Below are 23,832 nucleotides of genomic sequence, written 5' to 3'. Positions count from 1 at the left end.
ACCATTCCCTGAGGGGAGCGGAGAGGCGCAGAACCAGCCCAGGGGAGCGCGGGGTCCTCAGGGCAGGCCTGACCCACCTGGGTGGGCGAGAGAAGGGCCAGGGGGGTCTCACAGGGCTGGGCTGGGGTCCCAGGGGTCCCAGGGGTGCGTTGGGGCCAGCGGGATCCATCTCCTGTGGGTAGCACCCAGCGGGCTCCACCCGCCGCGGGCATCGCCTCGGATAACCCCATGCCATAGCAGCCTGGCCCTGCGAGACCCCCGCAGCTAAAAATGTCTTTATTTCCCCCAAAATTATTACGGGGAGGGTCCTGCAAACGCCGTGAGGGGAGAAGGAGCATCCCACGGCCGAGGGAGTTGCAGTGGGCAGCGCTGCTGGAGCCTCCTGCCATCGCTGAGGGGTGAAGGCGTGAGGGCAGCTCCTGAGGGCCCGGAGCAGCAGCGTGGGCACCCTCTGCACCTCCCTGTGTCCATCCCCTCCTGAAAGGGGTGAAATCCGCTGCTCCCGAGCTCTGGAGTGCTTCAAAATCGTCCCTGAGAGAGCTGCAGGCAGAGTCGTGTATTGTCCGTGGGGATGTGGGGCAGGCGCAGCGCCCCAGAGCTGGGGCTGTGGGGCCCTCAGGGCTGCTGCTGGTACTGGCCCTCGGTGGCCGTGAAGAAATCCTCCAGGACGCTCTTCATGAACTCGAAGGTGGGGCGCTCCTCGGGGTTCTCCTTCCAGCACTGCCTCATCAGGTCATAGAGCTCGGCCGGGCAGTTGTCCGGCTGCGGCATGCGGTAACCCCGCTCCAGGTTCTGGATCACCTCGGGGTTGGTCATGCCTGCAGGGTGACACGTGTGTGGGGCTGGGTTTGGGTCACCCCCGTGGTGTGGGTGTCACCCCGGGGTGGGTCATCCCTGCCAGGACAAAGTTTGGGTCACCCCCATGTCACAGGGACCACCCCAGGCTTGGTCTCCCCTGCCAAGACAATGCCCAGGACTCAATTTGGGTCACAGGAACCACCCCAGGCTTGGTGATTCCTGCCAGGACAATGCCCAGGACCCAATTTGAGTCATCCCCATACTGCAGGGACCACCCTGGGGTTGGTCATCCCTGCCAGGACCCCATTTGGGGTCACCCCCATATCACAGGTGCCACCCTGGGGTTGGTCACCCTTGACAGGACAATGCCCAGAACCCAGTTTGGGTCACAGGAACCACCCCAGGCTTGGTCATCCCTTGCCAGGACAATACCCAGGACCCAGACTGAGTCTCCCCACCCTCCCAAACCCCTCGGGGAGGGATCTTCCATCCCTTTCCAGCCTGCCCCGGGTGGCTCTGGGGGCCGTGCCCGGTGACGGCCGGCCGGGCTGGGTGTCGGCAGGAGGGCAGGCAGCCAGGCTGGCAGCGTGCGTGCGGCTCTGCATGAACACACACACACACACACACTCGTGGGCGTGCCCGCAAAAGCTGCCCGAAAATCCTGACCTGGATACGGGATCCGGCCGTAGGTGACGATCTCGGTGAGCAGGATCCCGAAGGACCACACGTCCGACTTGATGGTGAACGTCCCGTAGTTGATGGCTTCGGGCGCTGTCCATTTAATCGGGAATTTGGCCCCTGGAAAGCGGCGGGAGGGGAGGGGGATAAAGCGCCTTGGCTGAGCCGGGAATCAGCCCTCAGGGCAGAATCCGATGTGACAACCCGCAGCAGGGCTCTGTCGCTGCTTGGGGACCGGCTGGGCTTGGTGGCTGAGCCCCCTGACCCTGCGCTAACCACCCAAAGCAGGAGCCGCTCATCCCCCTGGGGCTGAGAGATGGAAAAGGGGAAAAAAAAAAATCCTTGCACTCCACGCTCCTGCAGCCCCCCAGAGCTCCAGGCTGGTGGCGGGTCCCTGTCCCCATGTCCCCAAGCTGTGTGACCCGCGGGGCAGCGCTGGCCTCACCCTCCCGAGCCGTGTACTCGTTGTCCTCGATGAGCCGGGCCAGCCCAAAATCGGCGATTTTGCAGCCCAGAGTGTCCGAGACGAGGATGTTGGCGGCTCTCAGGTCCCTGTGGATGTAATTCTTGGCCTCGATGAAGGCCATGCCTTCAGCAATCTGTGATTTGTAATAATTATTAATGAACAATTGTTAATTAAAAGCTCCAGCCCGGCAGGGTTCTGTCATTTCCATCCCCAAATTTCTCTTCTCTCCCCCCCTCACCTGTGCTGCCATGTCCAGCAGTTTGTTGGTGCTGAGCTTGACTCCTTCCGAGGTTTTGAGGAAGTCCACGAGGCTGCCTGTGATGGAAACAGTTCTCAGCTCCTGGGGGGGTCACACGGGCACTGTCCCTCCCAAAAAACCCTCTGGGAACGTGGACAGGAGAACACAGAAAATCCTTTTTTCCCCAAGCTGGAAAATGACAAAAGCGAAAAATCCCCAGGGCTGGAGGCAAAGGAATCTCTAAAACGAACAAATTTCTCCATTTCTTAGGGAAACCTTTCGTTTTTACTCCTTTTGCAGCCTGCACTGAGAAGTGTTGGACGAGATTAAAGAATGACCAGCACAGCGCTCTGGGCCGGTTTAAGTGGGGATTTTTCACAGCTCAAACTTTATCCCAAAGACCTTTTCCAGCCTTCAAAATCGCGGGGCTCTGCGGCCACATCTCGCCGCGGGATGTGGGCTCACCCTTCTCCATGAACTCGGTGATGATGTAGATGGGCTCCTTGGTGACCACGGCGTAGAGCCGCACCAGCCGAGGGTGCTGCAGCTTCTTCATCAGGTTGGCCTCGGCCAGGAAGGCGCTGGGGGACATGCTGCCAGCCTTCAGGCTCTTCACTGCCACCTTGGTGTGCCCGTTGTAGAAGCCTTTGTGGGGGAAAAAATGGGGAAAACAGGGTCTGGGTGTTGGGAAGGTGACAACAGCGGTGCCAGCCAAGGGGGGAAGGCTCCAGGGAGCGTCCCGAGGTGAGGAGGAGATGTCGGTGGATCCAGGAGTTGGGTGGGAGGTGGAAAGGTTGGCTGAGGATGGGGTTTGACCGCCCCAAAATGCCGTTGTGGTGTGGCTGGAGGGGTTTGGGGGCGATCACAGGCACCGAATTGTTTTTGTGTGTGGTTTGCAGCCCCCAGGAGGAAAAGGAGCACGTGGGGAGCTGGGCTTGGAGTGGGAGATGGGGCTGGAGGAGCTGGGAGAACAAAGAGGGGACTCGGTGGGGTGGGCAGAATGGGTGGGAGCGGGAGCAGAGACCCCAGAGGGCTGCGGGGTACGGTGGGGGGAATCAGGGGAGGGATAGAGGGATGGAGGGAAGGAGGAAATCAGGGAAGGGATGGAGAGAAGCCGAGAGGGATGGAGGGAAGCAGGGCAGTCCCGGCGCCTTCCCCACCACCAAACTCAGGGAGCAGAAGGGGTTTTTGTGGCTGGATCTGCCTCCAAGCCCCACCAGCTGCTCCAGCATTCCAGCCACAAGGGACACTGCCGGGAGGGGACAAATCCAGCAGCTCTGTGATCCCACACGTCCCCCCTGTGTCCACCGGCAGGGCAGGGATCCAGGGATGGGAGAAAAGAAAGTTTGGGATGGTTTCTCCCTTCTTCCAGGACCCTCAAAGCCGCAGTGCCACACCTTGGGCTGTGCTGGCCGCTCCGTGTGAGATCCCGGCTGGATCCTTCCCTCTGGTGGCCCAGTGTCACCCCGACTCACCCATCCAGACCTCTCCGAACTGTCCCGCTCCCAGCTTCTCCACCAGCTTCAGCGACTCCCGCGGCACCTCCCACTCGTCCTGCCACCACGGCTTCTGCGGCTTCTGCGTCTGGCAGGGTTTGCCCAGGCGGCAGCACAGCCCGTCGGAGCTGCCTGGGCCGGGGGAGGCAGAGCTGGGCCCGGGCAGGGCGCCCGGCACCGCCCGGGGCTCGGCTGGCTGCTGCTCATCCCGTCCCATCCTGTTCCATTCCCGTCCCATCCTGTCCTACGCCATCCAATTCTCTCCCGTTCCCATTTCATCTTGTCCCATCCTGTCCCTATCCCACCCCATTCAGTCACATCCCAGTCCAGTCTGCCTCATTCCTATTCCATCCCGTCCCATCCCCTCTGATTCTGTCCCATCCCCATTCCATCTTGTCCCGTAACACCCTGTCCCATCCCATCCCTTGGCCCATCCCACCCCACAACTTTCCTGTCCCATCCCATTCTGGCTGGTGCCATCCCCTGCAGCCCCATCCCATTCCCATCCCATCCCATCCCATCCCCTCTTATTCTCCCCCGTTCCCATCCCATCCACTTCTCTCCTGTTCCATCCCATTCCCATCCCATCCCGCTCCCTTCCTATCCCATCCCGCTTCACCCAGCCCCATTCCCGCCCCATTCCCATCCCATTCCCGCCCCATTCCCATCCCATTCCCGCCCCATTCCCATCCCATTCCCGCCCCATTCCCGTCCCGCACGTGTGTAGTGCTGCACCAGCTCCCTGAGGCTGCCGAAGGGCGCTCGGGGCGAGATGTAGAAGCCGCCGTTGTCCAGGTTCCGGATCTTGTAGTGCTTCACCGTCTCTCCCTGGCTCTCGTCCAGGTCCCGCACGGACAGCGAGTAGGAGCCTGGGGACAGGGACACCCGTGGGACCCCCGTGGGACCCCCGTGGGAGCCCAGAGCCCTCCCAGAGGCCGGGGCAGCCGCGGGCGCACCTTTGGAGGTCTCGCTCTCCCGGATGAGGAAGGAGCCGTGGGTGTTTCCCGAGGCCAGGAGCTGCCGCTCGGCGTCCTTACGGCTGATGTTCCTGAAGAACCACCTGGGGACAGGGACAGGGACGGGCTGAGGGCTGAGGGGACGCGGCCATCGGGGTTTTGTGAGATGCTCCAGGCTCATTCCCACCGCGACACAGCCGCTGCTCCATCCCTACTCACGGCTCGGGCTCCAGGCTGTTCACCAAAGCCACGAAGTTGTGCGGGATCAGCCCCTCCTGGCCCGTGGTGAGCGACTGCGCCTTCCACCACTCTCCGTTCCTGCGGGGACACAGCGCGGTGACACCGGCCCCGAGCCCGCCCGGAGCCCCGGGGGCGCTGGGACAGGGAGAGATTCGCTCACTCTTCCAGCACACGCAGCTTCTCCCCCTTCCGCAGCCCCAGGTCCCCGTCGTGCTTGGGCTCATAGTTGTACAAAGCCACCACCAGCTTGTCTAGGGGGACAAACAGAGCGGCAGGGGGGTGGCAGTGACAATTTCGGGGGTGTCACAGCCACCCCAGGCCACAGCCGAGCCTCACCTTGCATGGGGGAGCAGGGAGGTGACGAGGGCTCGTAGGTCACCAGAGGGTCCCGGACCTCGGAGCCGTTGCGGATCAGCCCCTGCCAGGGGACAGGGACCCTGTGAGCCCTCAGGGTGAGGATTTGGCCACCCCCGGGGGGTTTGGGGGCGTTTGGCCGCTGGGGTTGGGCTCGGCCCCTCCTCACCTGGCGCTTGCTGTCGGGCTCGATGGGGTAATTGCAGTGCTCGCAGATGTCGATGTTCTCGATCCAGTCCTCGTCGTAATCCGAGCTGCAGCAGCAGCCCATGGTGGCTGTGGGGACAGAGGGGACACAGGGAGCGTTGGCATCACCACGGCTGCCTCTGCTCCTGCTCCAGGGGGGCCCCATCCCTGCATCCATCCATCCATCCATCCATCCATCCATCCATCCCTCCATCCCTCCATCCCTCACCCCACCTCCTCAGCTGAGCTGGGGACATTCCCTGACTCTCTGTCACCAGCCCTTATTTCCTCCTAATTTTTCCTGCCTTCGTTAATTAAAGCCACTGAAGGCAATTAGTCCCCAGCCCGAGGCTCCTCTGCGTCCTGTGGCAGCTCTGGGGCTGCTCCCTCTGCTCTCCCTGCACATAACGACCTCATCATTAATATCCCATTAGCAATTAATACACTCCTGCAGCTCGGCTTTAACGAGGTTTGGCTGAGCGAGCACCTCCTCCACCCTAAAACAGCTCCTGAGCTCCCAGCTGGCTGTGGGCACTTCCAAATTCCTTCCCCTACAAATTCCCGTCCTCTCCCCACATTCAGCCCCATCCCTGCTGCATCGGGGACACTCCTGGAGCCAAAAAAAACCCCCAAAACAACAACCACCAAAACAAAACAAAAACCCCAAAAAACCAAACCCTGGAGCACCCAGGACCCCTGATGCCTTCAGTTTCAATTTCCTGTGTTTCATGTTGTGTGGTGCCCAGGGGAGCAGCTCTGAGCTCACAGCAGTGTCACTCAGCTCTGCACACAGCAGGGACACAAAACAAATCCTTGTCCTGCTGCACACCAAGGACACCTGGGACAAGTTCTCAGGGCCAAAGGCACAAACAAGGGTGGGCTGGAGGGAGGGACAAGAAGGCTGGGACTGCATCAGCTGGAGCTGGGATGGGACAATTCAACCCCAACGGGAAAATGGACCAACACTTATCAAAGTGTGAGACCTCGTGACCGTTTGTCCATTTTGTGCCCATTTTGGGTCCCTTTTGGGTCCATTTCGTGCCAATTTTGTGACCATTTTTGGCCCATTTTGTGTCCATTTTGGGTCCACCTTGGGTGTAGCCCTTCCCAGGCTCTTGTCCTGCCCGAGATGTACCTTAAAGGCCTTTTAATAAATCTCTACTTTATTCCCCAGCTCTGTCCCATCTCTGTTCCAGCTCAGCCTTCCCAAGGCATCACCCCCAGTGCTCAGCCGTGGTGACACCGGTGTCCCTGTCACTGCGCTGTCACCAGAGCGTGGGCACAGCTGCCACCAGCTCTGCGTGGGCTCTACAAAACCACCCGGGGCCCTTTTGGCCTTCTGAGAGTGCTGAGGGTGGCACAAACCCGGGAGCCTCCTGGAAAAAGCTCTTCCTCAGAATCGCCCACGCCCACGGGGGATTTGTCCCCTCACTGTCCCCATCACAACGTGGGGGACAAGATTTCCCAGCGTAAAATGTTTCACCGGAGTCCTTTGCTGTATTTGATGTCTACGATTATATGCCTGAGTGGAGATATATTTTAATATCCTGTTAATATTTAGATTGATTTCTCTATGGTTTAGCTGAAGTTTAGGTGAAGGTTTGCTCAGTTAAATGACGGTTTTAAGTCTCGTGAAGTTTGGGGCCCGTCAAGTTTAGATTAATTTTAAATTTTCGTGACTCTAAGCTTATATAATTTAACATCATTTAAGCTGGGGGTCACCTCCAGCCCCTCTCTGCCAGGCTCCTCAGGGGCCCAGCCGAGGTTTCTGCAGGGTTTTGTCACCCTGAGCCAGCCCAGTGTGTCACCCCCACAGCCAGACCCCTCTGTGCCACCTCTGCCGTGGCAGCACTGGTCCCTGTCCCCACCGGTGCCACCTGGGCTGGGAGAGGCTTTGTGGGACCCTGGCATCGATTTTTTTTTTTTTTTTCCTTCTTTTCCTGCCTGAGAGTTTTGGTTTTCAGCAACACGCTCAAAAATCCACCTTTTCCCACAGTGCCAAGGGGGGCACAGGGGTGGGGGCTTTATTTGGGGCTTGCAGGGGGTCCCTGAGGAGGGTTTGGGGTCCCCAGGGTGAGATTGGGGGTCCCTGAGGAGGGTTTGGGGTCCCCAGGGTGGGATTGGGGGTCCTTAAGGAGAGTTTGGGAGTCCTAAGGAGGTTTGGGGGTCCCTAAGAAGGGTTTGGGGGTCCCTAAGGAGGTTTGGGGATCCTCAGGAAGGGTTTGGGGGTTCCTAAAGAGGGTTTGAAAGTTCCTAAGGAGGATTTGGGGGTCCTTAAGGAGGGTTTGGATCCCCAGGAAGGGTTTGGGGGTCTCTAAGAAGGGTTTGGGGGTCTCTAAGAAGGTTTTGGGGTCCCCAGAGAGGATTTTAGGGTCCCCAGGGTGCTGCCAATGCCAGTCCAAGCCCCCAGCCTGCACTTCCAGGTTTGATTTCCTGGCGCTCCCTCAGCTGCAGAGGTGACAGGGACACGAGGACTGTCCCCACGGTGGCCAGAGGAGCAGGTGAGGGGCCATTTCAGGAGTGAGGTCCCCGTGTCCTTCAACGCTGCTCTGGGGACTCCAAACCCACCCTGGGGACACCCATTGGGGGGACACATTTTGGCCCCCAGAAAGGGGTTTGGCCACGCTGCAGGCAGGGTGACAGTGCTCAAACACAGATTTTCTTTTGCTCTTTCCTTATAATCCCCATCAAGGCTCCCTACACCTCAGCCAGCAGCCAGAAGAGCAAAAAAAAACCCCAAAATTCACCCACATTTTGAGGGTTTTCTGAGCAGAGCCCGGCTTTTATGGACAAGAACAACAGCAAAGCGCCCACATTTCCCAGCCAGAGCCAAGGGACAGCTGAGAAATCCCAAATCCAGGCCCCTGAGCCCAAAGAGGAGGTGCCCAGAGCTCCCCAAACCCCCCAGCAGAGCCCAGAGGGGCCTGGAGCTGTTTTTTCCTCCCAGGCTGAGAAGGGAGGTGCTGCTATTGTGCCTTTTTTTTTTTCTTCTCTTCTTACAGCCTCAAGCCACAGCGTAATTTCCACCGAGCAGCAGCAGCCGTTTTCACCTGCCCCAGGGCCACGACAGATGAAAAAAAAAAAAAAAAAAACCAAGAAAACAACAAAAAAAAAGGGTGTTTGAAGTCTTTTGGTGGCTGCATCTGTGCAACCGAATTTCTTTGTGTCAAGGGGCCTGGCAGGGAGCGGTGTGGAGGTGCCCCTTGTGTCCGGGTGGCCAGGGCTGTCCCTGCCGGGTGTGTCCCCTTTTCCCTGCGTTTCTTCTCGCTGGATTTGGGACCCCCTGGCTGCCTGTCCTGTGCTGTCCCACGTGGGCCTGGTGGTTTGTCACCAACGTGGGAGGACGTGAGGAGCCTGGAATCCGTGGCTGGGTCACCTGAGTGTCCCTGAGCCAGCTGTGAGCCAGCTGTGAGCCCTCTGGACGGACACCCAGCGCTGGCAGTGACACCAAGCACCGTGTCCCCAAGCTGCCACTGCAGCAGGGAGGGTTTTACTCTGAGCCAGCAGCAAAAAAACGAGAATTTCGGAGCTCCTGAAGGCGCAAATTTGGCACTAAACTTAAAGGACCGACACCGAGTTGTTGTCTGTCCCTCCGGCACAGCCCTGGGGACAAAACTCCTGCCTCGCCCTGGGGACAAAACTCCTGCCTCGCTCTGGAAATGGGGGTTTGGGGACAGCCCTGGGAGGCCACCAGCGCTGCCACCCCTGGCAGGACCCCCAGGGGGACAGGGGACATGGGGACAGCGCCTTTCCCCCACCCGGGAGCCCCCAGAGGGATGGGGGAGTCCAGTCTGCCTCCAGCGCTCTCATCCCCCCCAAACCCCAGCCCGGACCCCCATTTCCAGCCCTGAGCCGGGAGAACCCCAAATCCCACGCGGAGCCGCGCTGTCCCCGGCTCTCACCTGGTGGCAGCGAGGTGGGGACCGGCCGCTCTCAGTGTCCCATGTCCCGTCACGTCCTCCCCATCGACACCCCGCGGGGTGCGCAGAGGAGCCCCCCAAAGCCGGGTGGGATTTTTTGGGGTGCCCGAGGAGTCCCTAAACCCGGGTAAGATTATTTGGGGTGCAAAAAAGAGCCCTCCAAAACCCGGGTGGGATTATTTGGAGTGCGGAAAAGAACCCAAAAACCCGGGTGGGATTATTTGGGGTGCCCAAGGAGCCCCCCAAAACCCCGGGTGGGATGTTTTTGGGGTGCCCAAGGAGCCCCCCGTGCCCGGCCGCGCCGCCGCCGCCCCGCTCCTGCTCTCCCCGCCTTGCCCCGGCTTCCTGCCTCATGAGCAAACTCAAGAGGAGCCCGTTCGTTCTCTCTCAGCTCGCTCCCGACCGCAGAGCCGGTGACAAAACCTTCGGTGGCTTCCTGCCATCGCCACCGGCTCCCGGCGAGGGTGGGCGAGGGGACACCGAGACCCTCCGGCAGCGCGTTGTCACCTGCTGCCACCACCCCTGGGGTCCCCCTTGCGCTGTCCCCTGTCCCCGCGCCCTCTCTGTGTCCCCAAATCCCCTCCTGTCACCCCCCAAATCCCCTCCTGTCACCCCCCAAATCCCCTCCTTGTCCCCTCTGAGCGCTGTGTCCCCACACCCTTTAGCCCGTGACCGCCGTGTCCCCGCGGTGCCACCGCAGACCGGCGGCTGCAGAGCCGCGGTGACCAAGGGCCGGAGCTCGGGGGACACTGGGTGGCCCTGGCGGGGACTGGCAGCGCCGTTTGGCAGCGCGACAACCGCAGCAGCATTGTGCTGGCCGCTTTGATCGGAGCAGAAGCCGCAGGCAGCGCCCAGAGGCATAGGCAGGAAGCCCTGAGGTGTCGGGGGAGGTTGTGGCAGCTTTGGGGGGCACATTTGGGAGAGAAAGAACCCCCAAAATCCTCCCCGGGATGATCCCAAAATTTCCCCAGCGCTGTTGGCACTTTCTGGGAAAGTCGCGTCCTCAAGTGGCACCTGCAGCTGGCACCTCCCCAAAAACACGGAGGTAAAAAAAACCTCTTTCAGGGCCAGCAGCTGGAAGGAAAAAAACCTTCAGCTCCTTTTATTCCCCCTCCAAAAGCTGCTCCCCACATTTCCCTCCTCGCCCAAACCCGGTGACATCGTGGCGACAGTGCCACCACCGCCCCTGGGAGGAGCTGGCCCGAGGGGTTTGGGGAGGGACCCCCGAGGCCGAGTCACCCAGGGGTGCCCTCGGGGGCTCAGCAGAGGGAGAAGCGGCGCGAGTTGATGTTCATGCGGGTGACGCCGATGTGTTTGAGCGGCGTGGAGAGCAGGAAGGCGGCTTTGGGCGGGATGGTGCACAGCAGATCCGAGTCTTCCTCGCAGCCCTCGAGGCCGAAGGTGGCGTCGTCCAGCATCTCCTTGTGCTGGTGGCAGGCCTCCTCCACCTTCAGCCGGTGCAGCCGAGCCCGAAGCCGCATCAGCTGCTGCGCCAGCCGCTGGTCCGCAGCCTGCATGTCCCGCTGCGGGGACGAGCGACAGCGATGCTTTGGGATAGGGGACAAGGCACAACCCCCTCCTGCCACCGCGGGAGCGGGGACACCGCGGGGACAGCGCGGGTTGTGCTGCCAGTGCCACCCCCGGAGTGGCAGGAGGAGGTGACAAGAGCTGACCCCCTCAAGGTCACCGCTGCCGGGGTCAGGGGCAGAGCAGTGGCACTAGAGAAATATTGGGAGAATCCGCGTGCAGCCAGCTGGAGGGCAGGGGAGCTCGGCTGGAGGAGCGGAGACCCTCAGGCAAGGCGTTGTCACCTGCTGCCACCACCCCTGGGTCCCTGTGTTGTCCCTTCTCCCTCCCAGTGACCTCAAGCCGGGCACGGTGACCCCTGTCCCCGTGTCCTACTCACCAGCTCCGTCCTGAGCCACTCCAGAGCCGCCTCCACGGTGGCAAAGCCACAAACGCCACCACCACCATCACCATCATCACCATCATCACCATCCCGCCGCTCCTCGGGGCTCCTCTGCGCCCCACGGGGGTCCCCGGGGGTCCCCCAGCGCTGACCCCTGACCCGCGCCTCCCACTCCAGGTACGAGGGTCTGCGGGTCTGCAGCTTCAGCTTGGCCGTCAGCGCCTTCACGCTGTCCAGGTTCTCCTCCTCCCAGGTGGGCTCCTCCTCGCCCAGCTCTTTGAATTCCAGCTGCCTGAAGGCCATGGGGGGGGATAAAGCAGAGCCCCCTCCCCAAAAAACCGCCTCGCTGATGCAGAACCCCCTGAATTTCTTCTCTCCCCGGGGAAATGGAGCCCCCAAAGCTGAGCACTCCGTGTCCCGGCTGTTCCCGGTTCTCGGCTATTTATCTATTTATCCACCCTTCCAGGACGGGGCTGACGGGCAGGAATTTCCTTATCCAGAGGAGAGTAAAGGAGGAGGTGGTTTTTTTGGCTTGTTGTTTGGTTTTTTTTTTTTTTTTTTTTAAGTTTTTTTTTAAGTTTTTTTATTTGGTTGGTGGTTTTAGTTTGGTTTTTTTCCCTTTTTTTTTTTTTTTTTTTTTTTTTTTTTTTTTTTTTTTTTTTCACATCATTGTCTCCGCCTGGGAGGAGACAAACCTTTCCCGGACGGAGCCTTCCCCGGGCACGGAGGAACGGGGATGATTTATCCTCGGCCTCAGCCGCCCTTTGGGGGGCCCAAAAAAAGCCCAAGGAAGGAAAAAGAAGCGGGCGGGGACAGCGATGCTCACGGGGGACAGCCGGGGTCCCGCACCCGGACGGGACCTTAAGGTGGAACCGCGTCCGGATCTGTCCCGTGTCACCTCCTCGCCGTCCGGAGGGGCTCAGGGACAGCGGAGGTGGCTCAGGGTGTCACCTGTGTCCCCCGGGTCTCACCTGCCCCGTGGCTTCTCACTCCTGTTCCCTCCAGCCCCCTCCCCAAATTCTCCCCGTGCTCCCCCCGCGCTGCTCTCGAGTCCCGCTGTCCCTTCGCGTGTCCCTTCCCGTTGTCCCCCGTGGTGTCCCCTCGCTGTCGCACCCTCGCGGTGACCCCCCCGCAGCCCCAGCGCCATCTCCGGGCGCAGCCGCGTCCCCCCGGACGGCGCCACCTTAAAGGCGACATCCGCCGGCGGGGCCGGGCTGTGCGGGGACATCGCCACCCTCCCGCTTCCAGCCCGAGCTGCCCCCAAACTGCCCCGTGCTGCGCCCCCAAAGCCCCGCCCGAGCGCCCCGAGGTGTCCCGCTGCCACCCCGGGGTCCCCTCCTGGCACGGCGACACTCCCGGTGTGTCCCCCCAGTCCCCTCCTGGCACGGCGACACTCCCGGTGTCCCCCCCCTCAATCCTCCCCCTGCACCCCGAGACTCTTCCTCGTGCCTCTGCCCCCCAAAATCCCCGCTGGCACCCCGAGACTCCTCTCCTTATGGCCAGCAGCTCCCTCTGAGGTCCCCGCTTGTTCCCCCGCTTGTCCCCCCGCTTGTCCCTCCGCTTGTCCCCCGAGGTCCCCAGCTGCCACCCAGCCCCAGCAGGTAAGCACAGGGGTGGTCGGGACAGGAGCACGGCCACCCACCCTCCTCCTCCACCTCTTCCTCCTCCTGGCCTGTCCCCAGCCCCGCGGGTGGCTTTGGGGACAGCAGAGCCCTTGGGGACCCTGTGTGGCGGCCGGTGACGGGGCTCAGCCCCACCGCGGCAGGGAAGGACCGGCAGCTGCTCGCTACAACCCCAATCCCCCCAAAAATCCCCTCTGGGGGACCGGAGCCAGCTCAGTCCCCACACCCCGTGCCTCAGTTTCCCCGTCGCCTGGCGGTGGCAATGTGGCACTCTTGCGCGCTGGAGGTGACAATGCCAACACGGAGAGAGGGGACAGCGCGCAGGGGCAGGAGTTTCCAGGCGGGCCCGGAGCCGCAGGATTTCCCTTTTTTTTTTTTTTTTTTTTTTTTCCCTTCCCTTCGCTCCCTCCCTCGGCAGAGGCGGCGGCGCCCATGGAGTTCTCGGAGCTGATCAAGACGGCGACAGTGGAGAAGGCGCTGCTGTGGCGGCCGGGGCTGGACACCCCGGTCACGGGCACCCTGTGTGTCACCAGCCACCACCTGCTGCTCTCCTCCTGTCCCCGCGGCGACCTGGAGCTCTGGCTGCTCATCCGAAACGTGGACGCCGTGGAGAAAAGGTGCCGCTCGTCCCCAAGGTTGTCCCCCAGGGTTTGTCCCCTCGCTGTTAGCGGTGTCCCCCTTACCCTGAGCTGTAGGATGTCCCCTCTGCTGTCCCCATGGGCAGCGCCCGGCTCTGTCCTTCCTCTTCCTCGCTGCCCAGCGGCGGGCATCGCCCTCCTCTCCTCCTCAGAGTGCAGAATTTGGGTTGGTACCAGCCCCCGCGGACCGGCGCCTCCCTGCGGGACACCAGGTTCGGCTTTTTATTTTTATTTTATTGATCTCCACCACGGACCCACCGTGCCCCGATGGCGGAGAGGCTGGAGGGAGCCCCCGGGGACAGCTCGGTGCTGCTGTCCGCGTGTCCCCGTGTGTCCCCCTGACCCCGGGTGGTGTCCCCGCAGGGTGTCGGGCTCCTCGGGCACCATCACTCTGCGCTGTAAGGACCTGAAGGTGCTGCAGCTGGAGATCCCGGGCATGGAGCAGTGTCTGAACATCGCCAGCTCCATCGAGGTGAGCCGCGGCCGGCAGAGGCTCGGCATGGAAAAGGAAAAAGCGCTGCTGGTTGTGTTTGCTCTGGGCTTGGCACCGAACCGGGTAAACACGCGGCTCCGGCAGCGGGGGGTGGCGCACGGTGACATCGCCGGTGTCCCCTCGGCCCCGCGGCAGGCGCTGTCCTCGGTGGACTCGGTGATGATGATGTACCCGTTCTTCTACCGCCCGCCGAGCCTGCGGCTGGAGCAGGGCTGGCACCAGTTCCCGCTGGAGACTTTCTTCCAGCGCCTTTGCTCGCGGGTGAGTCCGGCCGGGAGGGACCCTTCCCCGTGTCCTGCCGGGCTCCCCGCTGATGTCGCCTGTCCCCTCCCCTCCCCAGAGCAGCCAGTGGCGGCTGAGCACCGTGAACCGCGATTTCGGCGCCTGCCCCTCGTACCCCGAGGCCGTGATCGTGCCGGCGGCCGTGGGCGATGACACGGTGACAAAGGCGGCGAGGTTCCGCCAGGGCGGCCGCTTCCCCGTGCTCAGCTACTTCCACCCCAAAAACGGCACCGTGAGTCCGTCCCCGCCCCTCGGCCGGCTGCAGGAGCGGGGATTCCAGCCTCCTGGAATTCCAGGAATGGGTTGGGAGGGATTTTAGGGATTATATCCTTATAGAATTCCTAGAATTGGGTTGGAAAGGATTTTAGGGATTATATCCTCATAGAATTCCCAGAATGGAGTTGGAAGAGATTTTAGGGATTCCATTCTCATGGAACCCCAGAATTGGTTGGAAAGGATTTTAGGGATTCCATCTTCATGGAATCCCAGCATTAGTTATGAAGGATTTTAGGGATTCCATCCTCACAGAATTCCCAGAATTGAGTTGGGAGGGATTTTAGGATCATCTCGTTCCACCGCTGCCATGGCAGGGACAGCTCCCGCTGTCTCAGGTTATTCCAAACTGGGGACACTCCCAGGGATCCAGGGGCAGCCACAGCTTCTTTGGGAAAGCCATTCCAGCCCATCCACCCTCACGGGGAACAATTCCTTCCCCAAACCGCATCCAACCCCACCCCGTGGCAGTGAGAAGCCATTCCCGGTGTCCCATCCCTCCATCCCTTGTCCCTCTCCAGCGCTCCTGGAGCCCCTCTAGACCCTTGGAGCCCCTCTGAGATCCCCCTGGAGCCTTCTCCTCTCCGGGCTGGATGTCCCCAGCTGTCCCACCTTGTCCCCCAGGCTCTGCTCCGCAGCAGCCAACCCCTGACGGGGCACAACCGCCGGCGCTGCCCGGAGGACGAGAAGATTTTGGGGACAATCCTGGACGAGGGCGAGCGGGGTTTCATCATCGACACTCGCTCGGCGCAGGCGGCCAAGCAGGCGCGGATGGGCGGCGGGGGCACGGAGCCCAAATCCGCCTACCCGCAGTGGAGGAGGCTGCACCGAGCCCTGGAGAGGTGAGGGAGGGCTGCTGTCCCCTCGTGGTGGCACCGGGGACACGGCCGAGCTGAGCCCGGCAGCCCTGAGGGCGGGGAAACCTGAGAGCCCGGCACGTGGGGGGTTCATTAGGGAGATGTTCATAGGGTAAACCCCGTTGGTTCATGACTTATAAGGTCAAGTAACCAAGTTTGGACACTTACCCCAGGTAAAACCCTATAAAAGGCCATATCCCACATCTTGGGATGCTGCAGCATTTAATCCTTTGAGCTCTCCATCGTCCCCATCTCGTTCATTAAACCTTGGCAGGTGGGACATTAATTAGGAAGATGTTAATAGAGTAAACCCCATTGGTTCAAGCCCTCAGAATTTTAAGGTCAAGGCCCAGCCCTATAACCAAATTTGGACACTTACCCCAGGTAAAACCCTATAAAATGCCACTCTTTGGATGCTGCAGCTCAATCCTCTGAGCTCTCCACCATCCCCATCTCGTTCATTAAATCTTGGCAGGTGGGACATTAATTAGGAAGATGTTAATAGAGTAAACCTTATTTGGTCAAGCCCTCAGAATTTTAAGGTCAAGCCCCAGCTCTGTAACCAAATTTGGACGCTTACCCCAGGTAAAACCCCATAAAATGCCAGGCTCACCACACCCCTGGTCTTTGAGTGCTGCTTTCAGTCACCAAATCCTGTCTCTGAGCTCTCCCTCTCCTCCCCAGCCCCCTGCAGCCCAGCCAAACCAGGATTGGGGTGTCAGGGATCTCTCACCACGGCCCCTGTGGGACCTGGGCACACGTCGGAACCTTGGAGGCTTGAAAATTTTAGGTTTTCTGTGTTAAAAAGGTGCTGCCTTTTAAGCAAGCACCACATCTGACTTTAAGATTTTGGGACGGGTTTTTGAGATCAAGAATGGGGGTTGTGGGTGTGGAGTTTGAATCGTTTGTGTAATTTCACAGGGTGAAAAAACTTAAGACTTTTAGTATATCGTGATACATATGAGAAAATATGGAGGGCTCTGGGCGCTGTCCAAGTTCTTTTTGACTTTTTTTTCCTTCCTTCTTCACGAGTTTAATCGGGTTTTTATAATTGAAACTTGTAATAACTACTCCAGACCTACAGCACGGACTTTTGTGACAAACCCCCTGCGCTGTAGGTGTTGAGCAGTCATTATCACCGGGTTAATCGAGCAGGGAAAGTGTCAGGGAGCCTCTCCAGAGCTCTGTCCCCCTCTGCCAGGGGCCGCCCGCTGCAGGAGAGTTTCAGCAGGCTGGTGGAGGCCTGCAGTGAGCCGTGTGTGAGCATGGACCGCTGGCTGACGCGCCTGGACGGCAGCCGCTGGCTCAGCCACGTCAAGGCCGCCCTGAGCACGGCCTGCCTGGCTGCCCAGTGCCTGGACAGGTAATTTGGGCTGCCCCTCGCTCACCTTTCCCCTTCCCAAACCCCTCCGAACCGCCGGTGTCACCTCCTTTGGGCAGGGAGGACTGCAAGGTGCTGGTGCACGGCGCGGAGGGGACGGACACCACGCTGCTGGTGACAGCGCTGGCGCAGCTCATCCTGGACCCGTGCTGCCGCAGCCTGCAGGGATTCCTGGGGCTGCTGGAGCGGGAATGGATCCAGGTGAGAGCTGTTGGGAGCGGGGTGGGGATATGCCAGCCCGGCTGGGTGGCCCCATGTCCCCGTGTCCCCGCAGGCGGGACATCCCTTCCAGCTGCGCTGTGCCCGCTCCGCCTCCTCCCACGCCCGGAGCAAGCAGGAGGCGCCCGTTTTCCTCCTCTTCCTCGACTGCGTGTGGCAGCTGAGCCGGCAGTTCCCTTTCTCCCTGGAATTCGGGGAGGAGCTGCTGCTCACCCTCTTCGACAACGCCTACGCCTCTGCTTACGGCACCTTCCTGTGCAACAACGAGAAGGAGAGGTGGGTGTGGGGACAAAGCTCACGGCTCAGGTGACACCAAAAACGCCGCTGGGGACCGTGACACGTGGCACCTGTGCCCTGCAGGAGGCTGTGTAAGGTGAAGGAAAGCACACACTCGCTCTGGGCTTGGCTGAACCAGCCCGAGGAGAAGCAGAAGTACCTGAACCCTCTTTACTCGCACAACCCCTTGGTGATCTGGCCCTCCGTGGAGCCCCAGAGCATCCAGCTCTGGCAGGGTGAGCTCCCAAAAAAGCCAAATCCTCCCCAAAATCCTCCCTGAGCTCCCCCCAAGCTGGGCTCTCTCAGGGGGAGCTGCTCTGCCTCTGGAATAACTCCCAGCCCCTTCTCTCCCAGGTTTATTCCTTCGCTGGATCCGTCCTTCCCAGCACCTGGATGAGGCCTGGAGGGAGATCCGGAGGTTGGTGGAGGGAAACAACAACTCCACCCAGGAGAGCACGGGGAAAAGGCTGAGCCAGCCCCTTCCTGACTCCACTGCTGGGACAGAGGATGGCAGATGAATGTGGACACATCCCTTGGGATCTGGGACAAGGTGACACTGGATTTCCCCATGGGAGGGGCTGTGCAGGACACAGAGCCCAAGGACAGCTCTGGGACAGGGGACAGACCTTCCTTTCCCAGCCTGAGCTCCTCGCAGTAAATCTTTCTCCCAGCCCTTTGCCTGAGTCTCCTGCTCTTCCACAGGGAAGCTGCTTCTTCCCACTGGGATTTCAGCAGTGCTCTGGATGGCTCTGGAGCTAAAGGGCAGGAGATCACACGAAAAAAACAGATCACAGAAAAAAATCCCCAGGAAATCATGGACAAAAAATCCCCAGGAGATCACAGAAAAAAACCCCAAAAAACTCAGGAGATCACAGAAAAAAATCCCCAGGAAATCATGGACAAAAAATCCCCAGGAAATCACAGAAAAAATAGCAGATCACCCAAAAAAAAAAAACCCCAGATGACAGAAAAAAAACCCCAACAGGACACACTAAACCAACACTCCCCTCACCAAATCACCTCAGTGTCGTGCCAGTGGCTCGGAGCCAGGAGCCAGCCTGGGAATTCTGCCCTTGGGCCCAGTTTTGAGGAAGGAAAGAAGCAAAATAAACCAGCCCTGTGCAGAGACAGGAGGGTGGGAGGGTGAGGAGCTGCAGCACGAGCTCCTGGGGCAGGAAATAACTGTTCCATGAGGAAAGCTGGCTCAGGGTCAGCCCAGCAGATAAACAGCGGCGGGGCCGGGCGCGTGCGTGGCAGCTGGAAAACAATCCCTGGCTCCTGCACTTCCAGCCTCTTCACACTTCAGGGCTGGGCTGGAGGCCGTGGAGCCTCCCTGGGAAGGAGTTCATGGATGGACAGAGGTCCCAGGAGGAGCCAGCACAGCTCCATGGGAGTGGAACAAAACGCTTGACAACAGAGCTGGGAAATCAAAACCCTCGCGTTAATTTTGGTCCAGATGAGGGAGGAAAAAAAAACCCCCACCGAAAAAAAACTCCACAGAGGTGCTTCTCTTTGTGTTTAGAAAAGATTTCTATTTATTTCCTCTTTTTTTCCCCTCCCCTGGGTTATAAATATGCCCAGCAGGCAGGCAGCCAACCCAGTTCCCTTCACCCTTCTTCCAGTAAAAGCCATCCCTGCCCTTTGCTCGAGTTCCCACTTCCTAAAACCTCTGCCAACAATAACCTCAGGCCTTTCCAACAGTCCTGTGGTGGAGCCCAGGGACTGGGCAAGGGGTTGGAGGAGGGAAAAGAAGAGGAGAGAAGAGGGAAATCCTCCTTCAGGCTTCAAACTCGAACTCGAAGTACTGGGGATCGAAGTAATGGATGCGGACGTAGCCGTCCTCACCACCACTGCTGTAGCTGCAGGGAGGAAAGGGAGAGTCAGGAATGCTGCTGGGAGCAAAGAATGGGAAGTTTGGCCTCACTACCCCCTCCTGAAACTGAGACAGGAATCACAAAGGGGAATAAAAAATTAAAAAAAAAAAAAAAATCAGTGAGCGACCCCCTGGGCCAGCTCAAAATGGGAGAATTCAGGTGCTGGTTCCATCCCCACCACAGAAATCCCAAGGGTTTGGTGATATCCCGATTAAAAAGTGGATTTGGGGCACTGCAGGATGCCCAGGGAGCCTCTCACCTCTTCCCATCAGGGTGGAAGGCGACGCTGTTGATGGGCCCAAAGTGCCCCTTGACTCTGCCAAACTCCTCCTCAAAAGCCAAGTGGAAGAACCTGGCAGGAGGAAAAATGCAACTGTCACAAGCTCAGAAAGGACAAAACCACAGAATCCTCAAAGAAAACCACCTCAAGGGTTTCTCCTTCCCAAAAGAAAGGGAAGTGCAATCTGTGGGATGTCAGGAGTGCTCTGTGTGAGGGAGAAGTGTTGAATTAAACCTATAAAACTCTATAAAAGTTTTCTACAAATCCATTTCCCACAGAAAAGGACCGACCTGGCCTCGAATTTGCCAATCCTGGTGGAGGTGGTGGTCACATCCATGGCCTCCTGCCCTCCACCCAGCACGACCTGCAGGGGAGAGAAACCAGAGCAATCACAACCCTCCAGTGCTTCCCTCTGGGATTTAGGGAATCCTGGGATCATTGAGCTTGGAAAAGACCTCCAGGATCGAGCTCAACATTGATCCCCACCTTGAAATCAGATTAGAGCACTGAGTGCCAGGTCCAGAGGAACCCTGGACACCTCCAGCACTTCCACTGATCCCACAAATCCTCAGAGGAATTCCCACCTCCCTGCCACATTTCATCAGACAACACAAAACTTCATTCCCAGTGCCAGACCCACCAAAACCCGCCAGGCTCGTTCCAGAATCCTGGTTTTAGGCTGGACTGGGAAGGCTCCCAATGCAGGGATCACAGGGTCAGTGATGATGCCCTGAGGAAGCTCATCCTTACGTGGTCAAAGATGGGGGAAAGGGCAGCGGAATTCACCGGCCGCTCCGTCCGGAACGTCTTCAGGTGCTCCAGGGAGGTGCAGTCAAAGAGCTGCGAGGGAAAAGGGAGAAATTCATCCATTAATTCACACAGCTCCAGCTTCTGGGCTTTGCCTGCATGGGATTTTCAAATCCCAAAAATATCCCCCCCAGAAAGGGAAATGTTTGGCTTTCCAGAATTGGCAAACTGCAAACGTTCTGTAGAAATACCAAAGTATTTCAATATATAAATGCCTGGCTGTTTATTTAGCACCTCTGCTTCTTCACTGAACATTTCCAGCCCTCTCTGAGCAGAGATCCTGCCAGGAAATCCCCACAGGCTGCTGGAAAAGCTCACCTTGGCTGTGTTATCCTTGGAAGCAGTGATGAACATGGTCATGTCCCGTGAGGTCTGGATGTCGTTGATTTGTTTGGTGTGCTCCTTGATATTGGACAGCTGCTCCCCTGACTGGAGAGGAAGAGAAAATCTCAGGGAGCTGGGAAGTGACTCCCTCCTTCCAAACAACCTGGGGGATCATGGGATAGGACCCTGGAATGCTTTGGGTTAGAAGGGAATTTAGGAATGGATTCAGTTTCCTGTCCCTGCACTGAGGTGTCACTTCCAGCCTTGCTTGAGGGAGCCTCAGGTTTTAAGAGGAAACAGGAATTTTCAGGGAGCTGGGAAGTGATTCCCTCATTAAAAACAACATAGAATAGAACCCTGGAATGGTTTTAGTGGGCAGGGAATTTAGGATTGGATTAGGGAATGGATTTAGCTCCACGTTTCTCTGCGGTGTCAATTCCGGCCTCGCTCAGGGGAGCCTCCTGAACATTACAATAAATATTTTGATCTTCCTTGCTGAAGGCGCTGTTTGGTGCCCCAAATGCCCCATCCCAGCCCTGATCCCTTTGGGAACGCTGCCCCAGGCCCTGACCTTGGCACTGAACTGGTTGAGCTCCCCGTTCTCGTGGCCAGCAATGATGAACTCCCCGAGCGGGCCCCACACGGCGCTGGTGATCTTGGAGTCACTGCAGGGGATCTTCATGTAGGGCTCGTTGTTCTCTGTGGGAAACAGCAACCACAGGCACTGCATCCAGCTTTTGTCCTTTCCTATCCCGTGCTCAGCTCGGATTTGGGCTTTTCCAGCATTTCCAGGGTGGGATCTGGACAAAACTCCTTTGTGAGTTTTATTTCTGGGGCTCAGATTCCCAGGGGTCTCAGGGGAAGCGTTTTGCTGTTCCCAAAGGAATCCCACGAGGAGGGAATTGTGTCCTTGCTGATGGGATCAGCCCCCAGGCACTCAGCAGAGGGGTTTTTTAGGGAAACATCTCCTCTGTGCCATCCCAGGCCAGCCTGGAGCAGTCTGGGCTGGGGGAAGGAATCCCTGCCCACGGGAACGGGCTGAGATTTGAGGCTGCCCCGACCCCAAACCACCCTGGGCTTCTGGGATGGATCCCAGCACCACTGAGGGACATTCCCTGGCAGGATCCCAGAAAAACCAACCCCAGCAGCCACATCCCAGTGCAGAGCCCAGGGGGGAGCAGTGGAAAGGGTGGAAGTGGCCAGGGTTAAAGATCTGCAGCCTGGAATTCTACTGGATTATGGGAACCCCTGAGCCATTCCCAGAGATTGGGAATTCCTGAGCCATTCCCAGAGCCTGCTGTGCTCCTGTAGCCCAGCCTAACAAACCCCAAAGCCTGGCAAGCACAGAACCTTTAAGGTTTTATTTAGGATGGAGGAAGGAATCCCTGCCCATGGGGATGGGGGGAGATTTGAGGACGGCCCCGACCCCAAACCACCCTGAGCTTCTGGGATCTGATGGCTCAGGGGATTCCCTGAGGGATCCCAGAGGAATCCCAGGGGGATCCCTGCCTCCTCACCGATCTGGCTGGGGTCCCTGAGGTCGAAGAAGCTGACAAAACACTGGTATCCCATCTGCTTGTCCGTGGAGAACATGATGATGTTCCCCCCAAAGTCGAAGCCGCACGTCCTGACGGCCGAGCTGGTCTTCACCAGGGCCAGCTGCTTCCCTGGGGACAGCACAGGAGCCTCAGGGAGGGCTGGGAGAGGTGGCCAGGGGATGGCAGGGACAGCAGGAGTGCTGCTGAGCCACCCAGGACTCACTGGAGGCTTTCCCAGCTTTCAGCACGGAATGGTTTGGGTTAGAAGAGGTTTGAAGGTCACCCAGCCCCGGGTTGGGATGTTCCCATTGCTCCAGGTGAAAAATTCCCCTCAGAATCCACCCAAACCTGCCCTGGGACAGTTCCAGGGATGAGGCAGCCACAGATACTTTGGGAATTCCATCCCAGCTTCTCACAGGGAAGAATTCCTTCCAATATTCCAGTCTGAAGCCATTCCTTGTCCCCAGTCCCTCGCCAGCTCTCCCTGCATCCTTCTCTTCCCCCCAGCCTGGATCTGTGGCCACCCCAGGGGGTGTCCCCCGGGCTCAGGCGGTGTCCCAGTGTGTCCCCAAGGGGGATTTGGGAATGGCCTCACCTGTCTCACAGTCCCAGAGCCGACAGCTGTTGTCTGCAGAGCCAGTCAGGACGTGCCTGGTGTCCCCTGGGCCAGCAGTCAGGGAAAATCAGCCCCAGATTCCTCTGGTTGGGAACATCAGCCCCAAATTCCTCTGCCTGGACACTCACAGAATGTTTCTGCACCACATTAAAAAGGGATTTTTTTTTTAGGGCAAAATCCACCCCAGGAAAGGCAACTCGGAGCTCAAGTGTTCCCACTGGAAAATCCCACATTTTTCCCATGAAATTGGGAAGAAAAGGCTCCGTTTATTGGATTTAAACAATTTTTTTTTTGGCTCTGCTGCCCTGTGGTGGATCTCTCCAAATATTCAGGGAAGCAGCACAAGGCACAAGAAACCCAAATATCCATTGGGATGTTATCTCAAATACCAGCAAGGCAGGAAAAATACCCAAAAGATGGGAAAAGAAGAGGGAATATAAGAGTTAAATGCTCCTCTCAGAGAAGAAAACGAGGAGCAGCAAACAGGAATGAATCAGGCTCTAAAATATGGGATAAAACCGGTTTTGGGGGGATCAAAGGATACAGTCGGCATCCACACACCACACAGCTCCCGTGTGCCCATTGTAGGTGCCCAACCTCTCCCCATTCACCGAGTACCAAACGTTGACAATCTGCGAGGAGAAAAAAAAAAAACCCAAAACGGAATAAAATTAACGACGGGCGCGTTAATGACGGTAATTACCGGGGATAAGCAGCACTACTCACGGGATCCTTGGCCACGGTGAAGAGCAGGTCACCCTCGCGGTTGTATTTGATCTGCGTGATGGAGCGCTCATGGCCCTGCAGCAGGATCGGCTTCTGGAATTAATGATTAAATAATAAATGAGCGATGAGAAGGGAAAAGGGGGTGAGGGAAAAGGGAGAACGCGGCCCCCGGTCCGGGGCTCCTGGGACGCGGGGGGGCGGCCAAGCCGCCCCCCCGCGCCCAGGAGCCCCGGACCGGGGGTTTGGAGCGGTTAAATCATCGGTAGCGACCATAAATCACCACCCCCGAGCCCGCCGCCATCCCGCTCTCACCATGGCGGCCACGCTGAGGCGTGAAGGAGGCGGTACTTCCGGGTTGGCGGCGGCGCGCCGGAAATGCGTCATT

General features: G+C 58.9%; 4 protein-coding genes across 7 annotated transcripts; 1 reads left to right on the top strand and 3 right to left on the bottom strand.

Annotated features, from left to right (window-relative positions):
• Nucleotides 1-259: 259 nt before the first annotated feature.
• On the bottom strand, nt 260-5,803 carry LCK (LCK proto-oncogene, Src family tyrosine kinase). The gene is made up of 12 exons (XM_066335343.1): nt 5,396-5,803; nt 5,209-5,290; nt 5,033-5,123; nt 4,852-4,950; nt 4,633-4,736; nt 4,396-4,545; nt 3,656-3,808; nt 2,646-2,825; nt 2,181-2,257; nt 1,922-2,075; nt 1,465-1,596; nt 260-818 (listed from the first exon to the last, which is right to left on the bottom strand). The coding sequence occupies exons 1-12, from the start codon at nt 5,624-5,626 to the stop codon at nt 616-618; spliced, it is 1,656 nt and encodes a 551-aa protein (XP_066191440.1). The 5' UTR covers nt 5,627-5,803; the 3' UTR covers nt 260-615.
• Nucleotides 5,804-10,407: 4,604 nt separating this feature from the next.
• Nucleotides 10,408-11,817, bottom strand: FAM167B (family with sequence similarity 167 member B). The gene is made up of 2 exons (XM_066335356.1): nt 11,239-11,817; nt 10,408-10,855 (listed from the first exon to the last, which is right to left on the bottom strand). The coding sequence occupies exons 1-2, from the start codon at nt 11,542-11,544 to the stop codon at nt 10,592-10,594; spliced, it is 570 nt and encodes a 189-aa protein (XP_066191453.1). The 5' UTR covers nt 11,545-11,817; the 3' UTR covers nt 10,408-10,591.
• A 960-nt stretch (nt 11,818-12,777) lies between these two features.
• On the top strand, nt 12,778-18,410 carry LOC136371256 (myotubularin-related protein 9-like). 4 transcript variants are annotated; one of them, XM_066335215.1, is made up of 11 exons: nt 12,780-13,617; nt 13,656-13,713; nt 13,865-13,973; nt 14,130-14,255; nt 14,335-14,508; nt 15,174-15,391; nt 16,608-16,769; nt 16,847-16,988; nt 17,062-17,282; nt 17,367-17,518; nt 17,637-18,410. In XM_066335215.1, exons 1-11 carry the CDS (start codon nt 13,296-13,298, stop codon nt 17,798-17,800), a joined length of 1,848 nt encoding a protein of 615 aa, XP_066191312.1. In that variant the 5' UTR covers nt 12,780-13,295; the 3' UTR covers nt 17,801-18,410. The 4 variants fall into 4 exon arrangements, with proteins under 4 accessions (XP_066191310.1, XP_066191309.1, XP_066191312.1 ...); XM_066335214.1 differs by having other exon boundaries at nt 12,781-13,480; nt 13,654-13,713; XM_066335213.1 differs by having other exon boundaries at nt 12,778-13,973; nt 16,946-16,988.
• Nucleotides 18,411-18,788: 378 nt separating this feature from the next.
• EIF3I (eukaryotic translation initiation factor 3 subunit I) lies at nt 18,789-23,810 on the bottom strand. Its single transcript, XM_066335216.1, has 11 exons — nt 23,760-23,810; nt 23,448-23,540; nt 23,266-23,353; nt 22,701-22,766; nt 22,085-22,234; nt 21,139-21,266; nt 20,562-20,672; nt 20,187-20,276; nt 19,727-19,800; nt 19,416-19,508; nt 18,789-19,141 (listed from the first exon to the last, which is right to left on the bottom strand). The coding sequence occupies exons 1-11, from the start codon at nt 23,760-23,762 to the stop codon at nt 19,060-19,062; spliced, it is 978 nt and encodes a 325-aa protein (XP_066191313.1). The 5' UTR covers nt 23,763-23,810; the 3' UTR covers nt 18,789-19,059.
• Nucleotides 23,811-23,832: the final 22 nt, after the last annotated feature.

The sequence above is a fragment of the Sylvia atricapilla genome, chromosome 24 (genome assembly GCF_009819655.1).
Source record: "Sylvia atricapilla isolate bSylAtr1 chromosome 24, bSylAtr1.pri, whole genome shotgun sequence".
Taxonomy (NCBI): domain Eukaryota; kingdom Metazoa; phylum Chordata; class Aves; order Passeriformes; family Sylviidae; genus Sylvia; species Sylvia atricapilla.
The sequence above is the reverse complement of the archived record's forward strand: the minus strand, read 5'-3'. Positions and strand labels throughout refer to the sequence as shown.